Here is a 17431-nt window from a genome sequence, read left to right as displayed (position 1 = left end):
TTTGGAGAACTTCGCTGCTTGTTGGCAAGTAAGGTCGGCAGCGGCAGGTTGAGCTGCTGATGCGTTGCAAACAGGGGCACGCTGCGCTTGTTCCAAGTTGTGGTCTGCTCCTGGAAACGGACACAAGTGTTGAAGGAGCGCTTTGACTACCCAGGCTTCCACCCAGGCTACCCTCCCCATCCAGGTGTGGGTTATGTCACCACTGTCCAGCCCTGGGAAACATTTCCCCTAGTAGCTGCTTTAAGGCACTGAGGCATATCATTTTAATGGGAATCTACTGAAGCGCATCGCCAGCTCCTGCCAGCTCCCCCTGTGCCAGGGGCTGCTTCAGCATCCCCGAGTGCGTCTATGCCGAATAACGCGGAGTTTGTCCCTCCCGGGCGCGGGGCCGGCAGACCGGCGAGACGTTTCACGGCGAGAGGACTCGGGAAGCGACGCGACGGCCGCCAGGTCGAGGGAGGACGCGGGGGCAGTGCCTCTTTCCCCTCCGCCGCCTCCCCGCTCCCCTCGCCCGCGGGTGTCGTGCGTGAAGCGGGGAGAGGCGGCGGCGGCCGGCGCGCCCCGCTCCGCATGGACCGGCGGGAGAAGCCGCGGCGGGGCCGGGTGGTGCTGCTCCCGCCGCCGCTGCTCCCGCCGCCCGACGCGCCCGCCGGCGCCCCGGGCCCCGCGTTCGGCGGCCGCCGCCGCCCGGCGCCGCCGCGGCCCCGCCACGTCCGCACCATCTTCGACGCGGCGCAGCCGCCAGAGCCCCCGCACCGGTTCGGGCCGGCGGCGGCGGGAGCGTGGTGCGACCTGTGCTGCCGCTTCGTCCTCTCGCAGGGCCTGCGCTGCGCGGGTGAGCGGCTCCGTGGGGAGCGGGGCCGGGAGCGGCGGGGCCGGGAGACCTCGGGGTTCACAAAGCCGAAAGACGCGGGGCCAGGGCGGGCGTCTTCCGATCCGCGCCAGAAAACGTGTTCCTCGGCCGGCCCGGACGGGGGCCGCTGTTTCCCCACGTGAAGCGCTGGAGCACGAGGGGTGCCGAGCGGGAGCTGTATGGCCGGGAGTACGGGCCGGCCTGGGGGTGGATGCAGTGTGATCCAGGTAAAAGTGGTCCGTCCCCACCCGACAGGAAGGTAACGCGTATTACAAGGTGTGGGTAGTGCTGCTCCGAAGGGTTCGTGTGCGCTCCCACCCCTGGCAAAATCCATGCGGTCTGCTCCCTGTCCGTGAGGTGGAAGGAGGAGGAGGCTGTTTCCTGTGGTGTCCCACGTCCCATGTACACACCACGTACATGTCCTTTTGCTCTCTGGGCTCTGACTCATAGAAAGCAACTTTTCTGCTTTCCATCCCTTTCATTACCACTGCTATGCTCTAAAATAGAGTAATTTTGTTCACCTGCTAGCTCCTGTCCTTTACAGTAGGAGAACATACATAATCTAGTGCTGGTGAAAAGTCCTCTTTTGCCATCCTTTGATTTGAAAAGGCTTTGGCCACCTTGTTGGGTTTCATGGTGACCCCAAGAGTTATTCCAGCACGGAACCCCATTGACGTGCTCACTTCACTGGCTGTTCCTCACCCATGGCTGCAGTGCTGCTGCACTTTCTAGGACAATCTAGTGCTTTCCCTAGTGGAGTGACACGTTAAGGTGTGTGGTTTGTTTTGATTTATGTCACTCCTTGTTTAACAGCTGATATTTGAAACACAAGGTGGGAAAGAGAGGTCAATCTTTTATTTTTTTCTGTCTTAAGGAGATGTAGTAACGTCATATGTCTTCTGCTGATATATAAAATTTCTGTTATGAGACTGTTCTCACAGTTACATTCACTTTCAACAGCTCTATTTTTACAGTTACTCTGGGAATGGAAATACTTTGGCTGTGAAAATAAAATATTTTTTATTTATCATTTGCATTAGTGCACTGTTTGTTCTGACAGGATGTGTAGTGCACTGATGTGAAAATAGACCTTAGAAGTAATATTTTTTCTTTTATGATCAAATGCTCCATGACAAGGACTTCAAGTGTCACACTGGATTATGTATCTTCCAGCAACATTTTCTCAGAACAATTACAGTTTACAATGCTTTTCCCTTCTCCTCTGTGACAAACTCCATTTTTATGAGGCATATTATTTCAAGCTGCTCTCTTAAATTGCTTTTTAAGTAGCAGAGGAAACATTCAACTTTTATGATCTAGCATGAATATAGTATTTAGAAGCTGTAAAGTGCTATGGAGATTAAAGGAAACAACTAAAGCAGCAAGAATTGCTGTGAGAACCTCTGTTCTTGCCCAGTTTGCAGGTACAACCAGCAAGCCAGATTGATGAACAGATCTGACTGAAAAATTGGCTGAGGGCAACAAAAGAGTGACTGAGTCAGGGCAGCTCAGTGGCTGGAAGGAGCATGTGACCGGCTGCCCTCCTGGCTCAGAGCTGCTAAATCCACTCTGTGACCAAAAGTCAGTCTGCACCCATAGTCACCGGCTCTTTTGTAAGCAAAGATAGGACAGGAAGATGTCCCCTGCTTTGGGAAGCAGGCAGACACTGTTGTGCTCAACATCTAAAGTGTGTCTAAACTGGCCTTGAGAGCTGATTTGGATACATCCAAGACTACAGCTGAATTTGTGGTAGCCTCCATAAAAATGCCATTGTCTCCTTTGGGTATCCCTTGGGAAGCAGAGATTACAATGGAGGTTAAAATTGTAAGTACCTTTGCCTGGCAAAGTGTCATAGTGCTGGATGGTTCCCAGATAACCCTGTGTTTTCCAGAGGCCACAAGTGGTAGAGAAGTTAATTTTATATCCTTTAAAAAGCAACAGCATCTTCCAGATGGCCCACTGCTGATAAAGAGGGAGGAACGTACTGAATTGTCATGATTCTGAGTCACAAAGACATAGTATTATATTTATTTAAGTTACCGTCTCTGAGTATTGATTGAAGTCAGTCCTCACTAGATCATTGCCGTCAGACATAATCAAAGTCAAAGGTGGTGAATTTGGTGACAAGAATTAAAAGCCATGAGAAATTTCCTCTGGGATAGGGATGCAGTCAAAGAGCACATCAAAGGAGTAATTTTAAAGTACTTAGATACAGACCTTTTTTCTAAAAGGAAAGATCTGTGACTTCTTTATGAGAATGGGTGTTTTCTTTGAGTGTCTCTGTCCTGCCTTCCCTACAGTGATAGGAAAAATTACTGAGCTGAACTTCAGCAGAGACTAGACTTTACTCTTACCATTTTTCAGTGTGGCTGTGGTCGTCTTTGGGGTTTTGTACACATCATAAAGTGAGGTGGGATCCCTGGAGTGAATAAAGAACTACTGAAAAAAAGTCTTTCTGCCTTTTGTGAGATTTTTGTTTGTAATTCACAAGTTTGTTTTCAGGCTTCTGCTAAAAATTGAAAAAATACTTTCATTTAATTCAGGGAAGAGAGATCAGAACAGAAAAAAAATGTCAAGGAGATGAATGATTGTCTGTTCTAATGCAGTGCACAAGGTGCACATTATTCAAGCAACTTATTTCTTGAAAAAAAAATAAGGCAGTGCTGATATTTCTGGACCCCAGCCCAGGAAGAAAGCCAAGTGTAATGAAATACCTCTGAAAAGGATGCTTTGTAGTATCTGACCTCTTGCTGTTGTTTTGGATTCCTTTTCAAGAGAGGCTTAATTGGTTTAGCAGTCCAGACTTGCTCTGCTATTCACCTTTTCACCTCTATTATTTGTGGTAAAAATCTGGTGCAGATGCAGAATTCCATTGCCTGGCCTGACTTCTCTGCACAAAGTCATTTGAAACAGAAGCAGTCAGGATTATTCCATGTTATACAATGGAATGGTGTACAGTAAAGAGGGTTTTTTCTTTTCCAGCATTCAGTTTTTCTTTCAATTGAAGAGTGGTCTGGAGTGAAAAATCTTGGTTTCTTATATCTTATTGATGGTCTGTAATGTTAGGTAGTGTAGTTGAACTGGGGTTCTTGTGTTGTTTCGCCATGTCATTTGGCATTTGAAAAATGAGGCATTTCTCATGATTTTAGATGGAAGTCTGTACTTCCAGGCTTTGGAATTCAGTTTCTGAACAGTCTTACTTTCCCGATAGTCTGGTCAACAGACTGGGTGTACCTAGGTGGTGGGAGTGTGAAAGGAATTACTTTGTGGACTACTTACTCCCTAGTTAATTTCTGTAACTTTTGCTTTATATTTTACACTTTTTCATTGAACCAAATGGAAATGTTGCTAGGCCTTTTCAGAAGTTTTATTCTTCATTTAAGAGAATATAGAGATATTATAGGTCCTACATGACTTTCATTTCAAACTTTATAAGGTATTTAAGCAGATGATGTTTAGATGTGCCATGGAAACCAGATTGCTCCTTTCCTGTATTTAGTGATAAGACATGGTTGGGAATTCGTGGATTTCATTAAAAGCACTGGTGAACTGATATTTATTACTCTTACCAACTGTATATTGCCCATGCAACAACATATGTATTGGTGTACATTCTAGGTTTGTGTGGCAAGCTTGGAGGGGCTGCAGGAGTGAGAAGACCAGGACATTGTAATACTGTAAGGACCTGAAGCAAACAGAGACTCACAAGTATTTGTTAAGTGGCCTGTAAAAGGTTACCTGCTACTGGAAAAAACAGAGTATTTCTGTCAGATTTCTGGTGGTTAGAGTCCTTTATAAAAGTGCAATTGATGAGCATCAAGTCAGTGGGTATGCTTTAAGCAGTAGTTGGAAGTGATGTCCCCCAGCCTGTTTCCTGCTTGCCTATAGCGTTACTGCAGCATTATGCCTGTAATGGTACCTGGGCGTTGTGTGATCCACACACAGGCAGATGCCACTGTCCCAGGAGAGAAGCCTCTCCAGTTGCAAGGTGCTCTGCAGAGGTGCAGAAGCCCATGGGAGCAGATAGGACTGCAGTGTCCTCTTCCTCTCAAATCTACCAGGCAGGCATTTCAGCTTTGTTCACTGAATCTTCTCTACATCGTTCTTTTACGCATTTTTTGGACTTTGTTTTTTGAATGACTTTCCCTTGTGAAGTATATAGCTTAGTGTCAGGGTCTGTCAGGCCCTTCTGGTTGGTTTTTCCCTGCTGAAATGGGTAGTTTGGTGGGGGCCTTGTTCAATTTCTAACATGTTTTTATATTGGCTCTGAATATTTCGTAGCTGACTCCTGGTTTAGTGCAGCTGAAGAACAGAGGTGTTATGTTTTAATGTGTGATATAGCTCTCCTACTACAGGGATTTTTAAATATCTGTAAAAACAAGCAAAGCTCAGAACAAAAACCCTGGAAAAAAGTAGAGTATATTATCTATATGCCTCCTAATTGTCAAGAATGACAAAGAAATAGATTCCCTTATAGAGCATAAAGTGCAGAGGAAAGGAGCAAACACAGGGATTAGCAGGATTTTTTCCTTCAGGAGGATATTTTTTTGACCATCAAATTTCTGTAACATATTTTTTATTATTCTTAAGTAAAAGAATAGCCATTGACCATGTATCTCTGCAGTAGGAGTACATCCGTATTGAATTACATGTAATGAGGGAGTTAAGATGCTAAAACTACTACAGATACAACTTGAATTACCAAAACTGTTCAGGGTTAAAGGAGCCTCCTAAACTTTTTATCTATAGAATGAGGACTGAAAGTCAGATTAAAAGTAATGGTGGTAGGAGCCTGCTTCCCTTTCCCATTCTTTCTGCAGAGAGTTGTTTAATGATGCACAGTTGCCACAATGCTATATATTTTCTTTTAAATCCAAAATTACTACATTTTCTCATAATCCTTAGGGGCTGGAACAGCAGGAGGTAGTAGGGTTTACGTTGTGCTGGTGGAGCTCAGCTTTGAAAAAGTCCCACTTTCCTCTTTGTGGGATTTGAAGGAGGGTGGATGGTCTGCTGTCCCAATGGGGTATTTGCTGGAGCTGGTGGAGCTGGAGAAAAAAATTATTCCCTGTGCAGCGCAGTGGGCACTGTGCTCTGCACTAGGCATTGGACCATTCCTGGTGCAGAGAGGAAGGCAGAGGTGTGGAAATGGAAAGCAAGAAGCAGCTTTGGTGGAGCTTGCTCTTCAAGAGTAATGCTTGCTGTCTTCTTGGTGCCTCTCCACATCCTGGGGCGTTTCTGTGGTCTCTGTAGCCACAGCAAGGTTTCCACTGCTGGAAAGCTGAGCCGTTTTCCCCACTGTTTGCAGAGAACAGTAACTTCTCACCAAGATCCTTGGTTAGTGTGGGTCCTGTTTTCTTGGCCTCTGACATTTCTTTTCCCATGTGAGTCCATCTTCCACCCTTAAGCCATACGTTTTCATATGTAGAAGCTTTCACCTGTTTTGGAGCACCTCTTCCTTTGTTGTTTTCACCATCTCATGAACAGTTTATTATTAATTATGGTGTTCTTCAGAGTTTGGGTGTCCCAAATACAACCCTAAGAGACTACAGAGAATATCAGCACTTGTTTTCAGGTTGCATAGCAGCGAAGAGAAAAATTTTCAAAATCACCCTGTAACATTCAGATGCCAACACTGAAAGGCTCTGAAAATGCTGTGTGGTTTTCCCACTTGTCTTCCTCATACGCTTTGGAGCTGCTCTGTAGGGAGTTCTTGTGGAGGCTTTTTTGAGTGAGCAGAAGCCCCCTCTGCCCAGGGCATCTTGACATGGAGATACCCTGTGTTTCATTTCATATGCAGGGGGGAAGGAGACCAGATGCTGTAAGGCTTGGTTTCGAACAAACGAGCATTTGAGAGATGATACAGAAGTAGAAAGGAGTCTGCTAATGAAAAAGTGATAAAACAGGTGTTTCTGCAGGCAGTGTTCATAACCTTGGATGTATTCAAGATGTGTAATAAAATATCAAAGCAATGATGTGTTTAGAAAAGCAAAGAAGATCTTAGTGCTAAAAATGTTGCCATTGCTCACCAGCATGATAACTCCTGATGGTCTGCTTGCTGAGAAAGCCTTGGGGAATCAAGGAGAAGCTTGACCTTGTCACGTGAAAGCTTTGAAGAGCTTCCTGTGTCTTGATGCCTGTTTAATGCAATCATACCATGCTCAAAGTTCAACAGATGGTTAGCACTACTTGGCCAGGAGTTTGGGTCATTGTAGGAGGTAATTATACAGGTGCCTTTTAAATGATGATGTGCCTGCATGCTATATACGCATTGCTAGTATCTGTGCTTTTAACACACTGGTAGAATTGAAGGTTTTTCTGAATAGTGTATTTTATGATAAATGACCAATACAGTTCATTACTAAAGGGGTTTTTTCAATAGCTTTTTTTTTTTTTTTGCATTTACTGATAGCAATATCAGTTGGTCACACAAGTCCTCGATAGAGAGTATGCTTGTACAGGAAGAAGCAACCCCCACTCAGAAGGGCTATGAGCAAAGCAAACAGATGAAAGCACAGAGATATGAAGTGACTTTTTCAGTGTTACCTGTGAGGTCACTGGCCAAGCCAGCATTAGAGTTCAGCTCTTGTTCAGGAACTGTGGTCGTCTGTTCCTTCTGTTGCTAAGTAGTGTTGACCAGAAACCTCCAGCCTGCTTGGAAGGCTCTCTTTATCCAGACAGTTAAATGCAGGTCAGCAGTGTGGATTTGGAGCTGTTAGACGTGACTGTTTTATCTGCACTGTACTGAGTGCTGATGAATGCCTTTTTTATTTTGCTCAGTAAGGGAGGAGTACATTGTGTACAGTAGCTTGGGTATAGCCTGACAGTGAGTGTAGGAGCTCGGAAGAAAGGATGAAGGGCTACACTGAAAGTTCTTTTGCATATTTTTCTCTTATAATCCTGTTCTAAATACTCACCTATTACCTAGGAGCTGCCATGGCTAAAGTAAGAAACAGTAGAAATGTACAAGGTGCACCCTTGTTAATCTCAAATGCAAACAGCATCTTCACTCATACTACATGCAGATATCTAAATAAGGATGGTTACGACTAGTTTGTACCCTCAAAAATGATCAGGTTTTAATCAGACCAGATTAGGATGATCAACCTTAACTGTTTTAGCAACATTTAACATATATTTCAGTTTTTCTGCCTGAATCTGATTTCTCTTAATGATAGTTCCATGCAAGCTCTCACTGAGAAGTCTACTAATTTTGGCACAAAATCACCCGAAGCCCACAGGCAAGTTGGTCTGTCATGTGCTGAGTCAAATCCTATGTGTCAAACTGTGTTACGAGGCAACTCAGTATCTTCTCTCTGGTTTTAGCCTTGAGTTTTATTTTTCTTGTACTCTTAAAGTGTAGCTGTTTATGTACAAAAGTGTTTTTTCTAAAGACTGTTCAGTAATTTCCCTGAATTTTCTGCAGCTAGTATAATATCTACTACAAAACTAAAATTAACAGTAATCTGTTATTTTCACATTGCACTACTATTCTCTGCATTTAGCTTTTTAAGCTTATATTCAACTTTAATTTTGATGCACAAACCTGCAGACATACGGTAAGCCCATAACCAAACTACATTAAAATGAAAATGTGCAGCGCATGGTACCAGCAGCAGTCTCCAGGAGATAGTGCATCATCTTCCCGATGCTCAGGTGGATCAAGGCAGCAATGCCCTCTCCCACACACTCACTTCCATCACAGTACTGTGCCCGTCCTACCTGCCTCTGCATATTCCCAGCATCTGGAAAAGAACATAAAACAAATTACAACAAATTTTACAGATTGAAGTATTCTAAATGAAACCAGGAAAACCATACAGTACAATGGATGATACTGAAAAGAATCAAGCAGACATATTGCTGAAATACAGAGAGATATTCTTTTCCAGGTAAGCATGTTTGAAAATGTTTAGTTACAGTGTAATGTGTTGTAGAGTGAAATGAGAGCTAACTAGATGTGAACAAATGTGCTTTAGCACTGTGATTTTCTTCCTCAGAATCCAGGGGATGTGTTTCATTGGACCTATTGCCCAGAAGAAACCTTCCTACTCCTTACCTCTTCAGGGGAGTAAACCACTTATTCTCTAATAGATAGCCTGTAGAAAAAGCAGGCAATTCATCTCAGAGGACCTTGAGATGTGATTGATAGGCTGAATTTGTGTTACATATTTTATTTTGAAGAAAGTTAACTGAAATACCACTACATTTTTGAGAGTGCTTCCGTGTGTTTGTGTCACAGTTTTGAAATGTTACCTGCAGTTGTTGGTTGCCTTCTCTGACAGAGATGGCATACCTGAAAAACCTCAGGATTTTTCTTTGAAGACAGTCTTAAGCTCTGCCAGGGGAGGTTTAGGTTGGATATTAGGAAGAAATTCTTTACAGAGAGGGTAATCAGGCATTGGAATGGACTGCCCAGGGAAGTGGTGGATTCTCCGTCCCTGGAGGTTTTTAAGATGAGACTGGATGTGGCACTTAGTGCCGTGGTCTAGTAACCACGGTGGTGTTGGATCAAGGGTTGGACATGATCTCAGAGGTCTTTTCCAACCTGACTGAGTCTATGATTCTATGATTCTATATGCTCTGCCACAGAAGAGTCAGGGCACTGCTTCTTTTCTGTGCTGCTGCTCAGAGGAAGTGATGAGAAGGTCTCTCCCAGCCTCTGTTCTGCTTTCTACAATGGCATCCTGGCTTCTTCAGAAACTGTGCAGGGCACAGTTCATCTCATGGATTTTACAGCTTTACTGCAGGATGGGAATGAGTATGCCCAAGAGGCACTGGACTTTCTCTACTGACTGCAAAGGGAGCCGTGACGACAGCTCAGCTGCAGACATCTGTATTCCACTAGACAAAGCCTAACTACCTGCTCATACAGAGAGACTTCCACAGGCCTATGAAAAAGGGTTGAAGCTGCTCATGCTCGTTTAATGCTCATTAATGCTCATTTGCTTCCTCTCCAGTTTCATCCAAATCTCATTATATTTTACTTAAAAAGTCATTCCAATCAGGAATATGTCTGGACTAGAAGCGGTTTTTTTTTCAGAAAAAAAAGGTCAAATGAGAATTTTCCAGCAAACCCAAGCACAAACACAGGCTGGACAGAAAATGGATTGAGAGGAGCCTTGAAGAGAAGGATTAGGGGGTGCTGGTTGACGAGAAGCTCAACACGACTCAGCAATGTGCATGTGCAGCACAGAAAGCAACCACATCCTGGGCTGCATCAAAAGTAGTGTGGCCACCAGGTCAAGGGATGTGATTCTGCCCCTCTACTCTGCTCTCATGAGACCCCACCTGAAGTGGGGCCCCCAACACAAGAAGGACATGGAACTGTTGGAGCAAATTCAGAGGAGAGCCATGAAGATGGTCAAGAGGGCTGGAGCACCTCTCCTTTGAAGACAAGCTGAGAGAGCTGGGATTGTTCAGCCTGGAAAAGACTCCAAGGAGACCTTAGAGCAGCCTTCCAGTACCTAAAGGGGACTAAAGAGAGCCAGAGAGGGACTTTTTACAAGGGCAGTAGTGACAGGACAAGGGGGAATGGCTTTAAACTGAAAGAGGACAGGTTTATTTTCGATATTAGAAAGAAATTCTGTACTGCGAGATGGTGAGGCACTGGAACAGCTTGTCCAGAGAACTTGTAGATGCTCCATCCCTGGAAGTGTTCGAGGCCAGGCTGGATGTGGATCTGAGCAACCCAGTCTAGTGAAAGGTGTCCCTGCCCCTGACAAGGGGGTCATAACTACATGATGATTGAGGCCCATCCCAACCCCAACCATTCTAAGATTCTGTGACACTGTGATACAGATCTGGTAGTGATTCAGTTTGATGTGCAGCAAGGTTTGGGTTGTGTGATCTTTTTGTGGTATTTTTGTCTCATCCATAGTGCTTCTGTAAGATTTTCAGCACTTCTCCGATGCTCTTTTGTCAGTAGTAGATCATTAAATCTGATAACAGATGTTTTACATCAGTTTGAATGCTACAGTTCTTCAATTTCCACCTCAAAGTAGGCAAGATTTTGGAAGTTGCAGATTGCCAATCACAGTTTAATTTTTAGTAATTTCTTTTTGTGTATGTGCAGCTGCTGAGAACTGAAGGTTTTTTTTAGAAAGCTCACAAATATAGCTGCGTATTTGGATTAGGGAAGGATGAACAGCTGAGCTGGAAATTGGAAGTATTGTTCTAGTTTTGCTGAACTAAGGTAAAATGCAGCAGTTTTTTGTTTCTTTTCTTTTAGTAGTTGTGTTCTTTATAACCTTCCTAGCAACTGCATAGCTTTGTCACATATGACGATATTATAAATTATGTTTTAATATGAAAACAATGATGCTGTCTTGACAGTGTCAGGCTAATGCAGTAATGCTGAAGCCCAGGGACTAGTTAGGCAGAACCCCTCTCTTGACAGTTGGATAAAATTTACTCTGACACACAGCTGAACAGGTTTTAAGGAAGGAAGTGGGTTTTGTTTGTAATTTCTAGATAAATATGTTTCACACATTCCATTTTGTTCAGTGCATGGATACAGTGTTTCTCTGCATAACCCAGTTCTGGATTGCTAAAATCTTTTAGTCCATTTCAGATCTCTGTCAGGCAAAAAGTGAAGAAAAACAGGTCATGGAGGTCTGGAAGTCTCTTCTTTCTTCTCTGAAAGTTCAAGGTCCATTGATATGGAAAACATCCTTGTGAAGGCTGGCTTGTGAACACTTCTCCACACTGAACAATGACTGTTGGTGTGGCATATAGCATAGTGATACATACCCACACGGAAACAGGTTGGAAAGACACCACCTCATTTTCCAGATACTTTATTGCCTACAAAGAAAGCAAAACCTCATTTTGAGCCCAGTTAATGGGGCCATTTGCTAATGCACACAAACAGATATTCCTTAACACATTTAGCTTTTCCTGCACAGAGCTCTTACTGTGAAAAGGTATTTGTGATCTTTGTTCGGGAAACCAGACTAAATGGAGAAGTTCCAGTTGAAAGCAAATGAAATCCTGTGCTCATCCCAGCCTTTTGCTACCTAAGAAGTGGGGGGAGTGGAAATGGCCATAAGTCCTCACTGAGGAAAAATGCTCTTCTGCCCCCGAACAGAGAGACTTCTACATCTGCCCCACATCTGGCACAACTGTCTGTGCTCCTCCTCATTGTTAGACTTCATTTCTGTGGTATCTCAGCACTGCTGTGTTGCTCTACAAATGCTTGTCAGCAAAGAATTTGCTTTATATAAACTCAACACACTCCAAGAGAATATTCCCAGTCAAACACCACTGGTTTTTTACAGTTCATCATTTCAGACTATTTTATGCAACAGTAAAGGTTTGTTTGGGGGTTATTTAGTTTTCTCAGCTCTGTCAGTGGGCATGGGAGGGCTGCAGTGAGGCAGCCACCAGGTCACTCTGTATCCATCTGTGTTCAGAGCTGGCCTGTCAAGGGACATGTCTGAACTGCTGGATGTTTCATGAGCACCTCTTTACTTTCCAACTGATGTGCACAGGTTTCCATGTAAAAAGTGGGTTATGGGGCAGATGCTGAGAGCAGTATGGTGTGCCTGGCTCTCCTGCCAAGGTGGTGACTCCCCACACATCTCAGGCACCACACACATGGAGCCTGCATGTGCCATTTCTGCCCTTCTCAGGGGCCTGCTGAGATCTGACCTTTGCACTGGTGTGGGGAGGTAGGAGGTCAGAGGCTGCCTGCATAGCAGAGAGGACAGCTGCTCACCTCCCTTCCCAGGCAGGTGGGATGGCAGTGTGGGCAGCAGTCATTCCCTCCCCTACTCCAGACACTGCTTAGATGAGCAGAGAATGACCTGGGGGTTGAAGTCTGCTGCATGAAAAAGCCTTACATGGCTTTTTTCCTTAAAGGGAGTCAGGGATCATGAGCGTGACTCTGCTCACATTTCAGGTCCTTCTGTCCTCCATGGAAAGTATCTCTGTGTGCTGTCTCTTTGTCAGAGTAGATTGAAAGGTACACATGTAGCCCTGTGTAGTACCTTTTTAATACAGTGAATTCTTAACTTTAGTAAGGCATTGGTGTAATGTGAGGAATCAGAGTTGTCTTAGGAGGAGCTGTGTGGACTTTCCTGAGCCTGGTTGATGCTGGCTGACAGCAGTGCATTCCTGTGCAGAGCACAGTAGCTCATATTCTAAAGATGACAGTTCAGGTTGGGAGGAACCCCCATCATCGTCACAGACCCCTCATGAACTGTGGGGGACAGGTTATTGTTCATTGGCTCTACATTTTGGCTTAACTAGGGCCTAGAAATGTAAAGTGATGGGGCAGTTATGAAATTATTGGAAGGCTAATTACTGCTGCTGTTCAGTTTAGCTTGAATTTAGGTCCGTATTCACATTGGTATTAGTTGGTTTGTTGCATAGCATAATTGTCAGATTCATCCCACTGACTTTTTTTGTATGGAGTAAGTTCTGTTTGCCTTTAAATAATATAGAGTATTTTATGCTGTTGCCTATTTTTTGTTCCTGTAAGGCACTAAAGGTATAAACCTCCTGTAAGGTGTATATATATATATATATATATATACACAGGTATATATACCTGTAAGGTATAAACCTCCACAGGTTTGTTATTCTCATTAGCAAAGACAGTTTATCCCCTTATATTGTTACAATCTGATATGTCTTACTAAGTATTTTTTTAAGCCTCAGAAAATGCCAGTACAACAAAAATACTGTACTGGTATTTCTGTTAAGAAAAAAAAAAAAATTCCTGTGCCCTTCATAGCCTGCTAAAGGTCAATATATCTAAATGGATTCTTTATCAAATTACAAAACTAGTCATCTTATTATATATTTATATATGGTCTGAAATAGTAAAGGTTTTTATGCTACTTTGATTTTCATGAAATTTTATATGTATAAATTTCAGAAAAAAGTAATTGTTTCATCTGGTATTTGGCAGATGCTCTTAAACATTCAGACCTGTGCTATTTCCTGAGAGAAGCAAGTTAGCTGTTGGGTCTTTAACTGTGCTCCTTGCCTGTTCTGAATTGGGTGACAGACCTCCTACTTGTGCTAAAACCATCACTTTGCTACTAAATTCCTTCTGATATGACGGAGTGGAGCTGAAACAAGAGACAAAGTCCAGTGGCCTGAATCCCGCCTGCCTTCTGCTCTTCCACTGACACTGGCTGAAGAATTATGGCAGATACAGTATAAATGGAAATGTTTATTTGTTTACAGAGATATGTGGACAACAGGAAATGCAATCTATCTAGCTTGTTCCCTAGAAGCCGCAGTATGTTAAAAAAGTCAGATGTATAAAATGGGGTTAAATACTTCAAATATTTTAGTGTAGAAAAATACATTGTGAATTCTACAAGAGTTATTAACTATGTGCTGTGAATGTAGCTGCTGTAACAAAGCCCTTACTTTCTGTAGTTCAAAGGTTGATACAAAAGGATCTTTGTTTTGTAATGACATTAGTCATGATTTTTCAGGGGTTTCTACCATTCAGATCTAGCAGAAGAAAAAAATCAAATGTGAGAAGCTGAAGAGAAGCTTGACATACTCAAGGAAATCGTACCAAGCTTGGGAAATGGTTACATAGTCTTGCTGTTAAAAAATTGTATGCTAGAATTCCTGATAAATGTTACAGGGGGCATATATTAGTTCATAGCATCTCTGTATTTATAATTTAATATGTATTGTGCTTGAACCATGTGTAGTCTATGTACTGAGATGTTTTTAATTTCTTTGGGTAGTGATATTTTGATAGATGCTCAATTCTTAAGTAAACTTTGGCAGTGAATGATTTGGCTCCTATGTTTGCCTTAAAATGCATTAAGAGTAAAGTTGCATTTTTAACACCCTGTGTATCTCTGTTAAATTTCCTGCTAAGAACCTTCAGAAGCAGGTCTTTGAGAAACACTCTCTCTAGAGAAAATCCCAATGATTTAAATCAAGGGATTTTGAAATGGACTTGTCCCTATCAGTTTTGGTATTTACTTGTTTACAGCCTAGAAAAGGTAGCTAGAGCTGAACAAAGGAGCTCTTCAAAGCCTTTCTGCAGAAAACATGTTTTAACATCATTGGAAACACAGTAACAGGTTAAGACTCCCAAGCATTGGTCTTTCTTTAGCCAAAGCATCTATTAATATAGCTGCTTCTTGTAATAAAGAGGGAGGTCTGGAGGGCTCTGAGCGGAGTGACGGAGAGGGAGGGGATTTAGGACTAACAGGTGGTCCTGAGACGTGCTGGCTGACGCTGAGCTCAGAGCGAGCACACTCTGTGTGGGTATTCGTGGGCTTTCCTCTCTCCAACTGGATATATGTGCCTGTTGTTCCTGGTGTAGCTGTGGAGCCCTTTCAGCTATGGCAATAAGAAATGACTTGAGCAAAACTATCAGGAGGATAGCACGGTTTTTTTACTGGTTTCCTAAATCATTGAGCAGTTCGAGGAGGAGGACAGTAAAACTTCTCTGGAAATCTGCTGGTAAGTCTGCTGCTCTATTTCTTCAGCCTTCTTTTCCTGCTTAAAAAAAAAAAATCAAAGGGAAAAAAATATTAATTTCCATTCAACTGGTTAACTTTTTTGGTCCAGCATTGTTTGCATTTTGCCATTCTTTGAGGCTCATTAGACAAAACCATAAAAATATTCTGGAAATGCAATAGAAGTTCATGAGGCTTGTTCAGATAAAGAATTCTCTTGCAGATGCATAATTTATTCTTATTCGTGCCAGTGATATTTGGTGTCCTGTTTTTTGTAGACCTTTTTTCTCCCTTAGGTATGTATATAGGAGCTCTAATATGACTCAAATAATTGCCTGAAATGATTTAGAATTGCCTTGAGCTGTTAATTCATCCAGAAGGCTGTGTAAAGACTGAACTGACTAAAGACCTCCATTAATTGTACCAGTGTTGACACAAAGCAGTGGGCAGCATTGAGAGGGCTTGTGTTCAGCAGTGATGCACTGGCCTTCACTTCCATTTTATCAGCCGAAATGCCTCTCAGCTCACCACTTAGTAAAAGGCAGTGCTCCTCATGACAATTCAGTGCTCTGATCCTTGTCCAGTCCTGGCAGAAAAGTGTTTACATTTGTCAGATTAACATGCTCAAATACTGTTTTGTTCCCTTAGCATGGTCTGTTAAGGCCAGTGCTGAGGCATATTCTCAGGGGGTTGGCAGAACACGCACTGCCATAGTGTAGGAAACTGAGTTCTTTCTGTTCTTCTTAAGGGACTAATGGTACAAGATCAGTTTTCTTTTGATTGTGACTCTTTGGACCAAAATGGTGAACTTGTCAATTCTGCAAGTATTTCAACATTAGTAGCAAATTTTTATTTGTATGAGATGGAATTTGTGTCATTTCCACAGTTGAGCAATTTAGTATTGTCCTTCAGATAACAATCTGTGACTCTTGAGATGGGAAGGACAAGTTGTAACTTCTGAAATCTGTCACAGAAACATTGTTGGGCCACATGTCTAAATGACATGACTTTTTCCCTTGGGAAGGAGACCCCAGATTTCAAATATTGAGGGAAGTTCCAGCTCATCAAAGTCTGTACAAAACTTTCCTTGATGAAGCTAAAGTTTTGATTAACCTCTCTTTGAATACTGGTAATCATCTCAAGTCTCCTAATACATAAAATCATCGTGAGTCCTCATAACACATCAGATCATTCCTGCTTCTCTTTTGTTACTGTAAAAAGTATCAATAAATGCTACTGAGAGCTTTGATTGCTAGCAGAGTTACACACGTGAAAATGTTTGCATGTATTATCTTTTCTCTCAGTAGTACAAAAAAATAATTGCATCCATGACTTGTAACAAGAAACAATGTGAACTCTGAGTTCTTTAAAAATAATACTTTTTCTGGGTTTTCTCCCATCTTCCTCTACATCTACTGGTTAGAATAAAATTTGCCTTTTTACTATTATTTTCACGTAAGTATCAGCATCTCTTTTGAACTGAGTACTGTTTGAAGTGCCCTATATATCCTTTTCTACCTGTGCAGTGAGATGATTACCACAAAATTGTGGGTTTGATGGAAAAGTGTATTTTAACAGACAATTACATCTGAGCAGAAAAATCTCAATGTGAAAATTCGACTCAAACTTCACATAAATTTAGAGAAACCAAGCTCATTGAGGACATCTGTAATAAACTGGAAGCTGAAGCCTGGTGCTCCTCACACAGGGGAGGACATACAGCTCCTGCTTGCACTGATGTTTGCTCTTTAGTCTTTACAAAGACAGCGAGGGGCCTGAAACCTTAGCTACCCTGAAGTTCATGAACATTTCTGCCTTTTTCTGAAGTGTCCAGAATTCCACTTGGGTTCTTGACAAATTACAAAATTACTCACCTGCTTCCTCAACTCTGAAACACCACGTTTTTGTAACACTTAACCAAACCGTCCTTATGTCCTTCTGAGAGAGTTCTTCAACACATAAGCTTAGTCTGAGCAGCATTGACCATCCCTTGGTACACAGAGAGATTTGTTCTTACCTCCGGCACACTAGAGTCTTCAAGTCTTTCTGTGCCTCTGTCTTTCTTGTGGGTTTTACTCCAGGATTGGCACTAACAGAATTTTTTATTCAAGATGAGCCAGGACCCAGGATGAGG

At 42.7% G+C, this 17431-nt stretch overlaps 1 protein-coding gene across 3 annotated transcripts in view; it reads left to right on the top strand.

Moving 5' to 3' along the window:
* The first annotated feature begins 770 nt into the window (after nt 1-770).
* RASSF3 (Ras association domain family member 3) overlaps nt 771-17431 on the top strand; it is a 106173-nt gene continuing 89512 nt past the window's right edge. Inside the window, exon 1 of one of the 3 annotated variants that reach the window (XM_051795853.1) lies at nt 771-835. Coding sequence is in view for 2 of the 3 variants with exons in the window: in XM_051795847.1 (XP_051651807.1) it covers nt 15181-15301 (121 nt within the window). In the remaining variant the exon portion in view is untranslated. Of the gene's footprint in view, nt 836-942; nt 1081-15010; nt 15302-17431 lie in introns of those variants that run through there. The other 2 variants (XM_051795849.1, XM_051795847.1) reach the window with 2 other exon arrangements.

The sequence above is a fragment of the Manacus candei genome, unplaced genomic scaffold, assembly GCF_025592945.1.
Source record: "Manacus candei isolate 608988 ecotype Guabito, Panama unplaced genomic scaffold, ASM2559294v1 h1tg000043l, whole genome shotgun sequence".
Lineage (NCBI taxonomy): Eukaryota > Metazoa > Chordata > Aves > Passeriformes > Pipridae > Manacus > Manacus candei.
The sequence above is the reverse complement of the archived record's forward strand: the minus strand, read 5'-3'. Positions and strand labels throughout refer to the sequence as shown.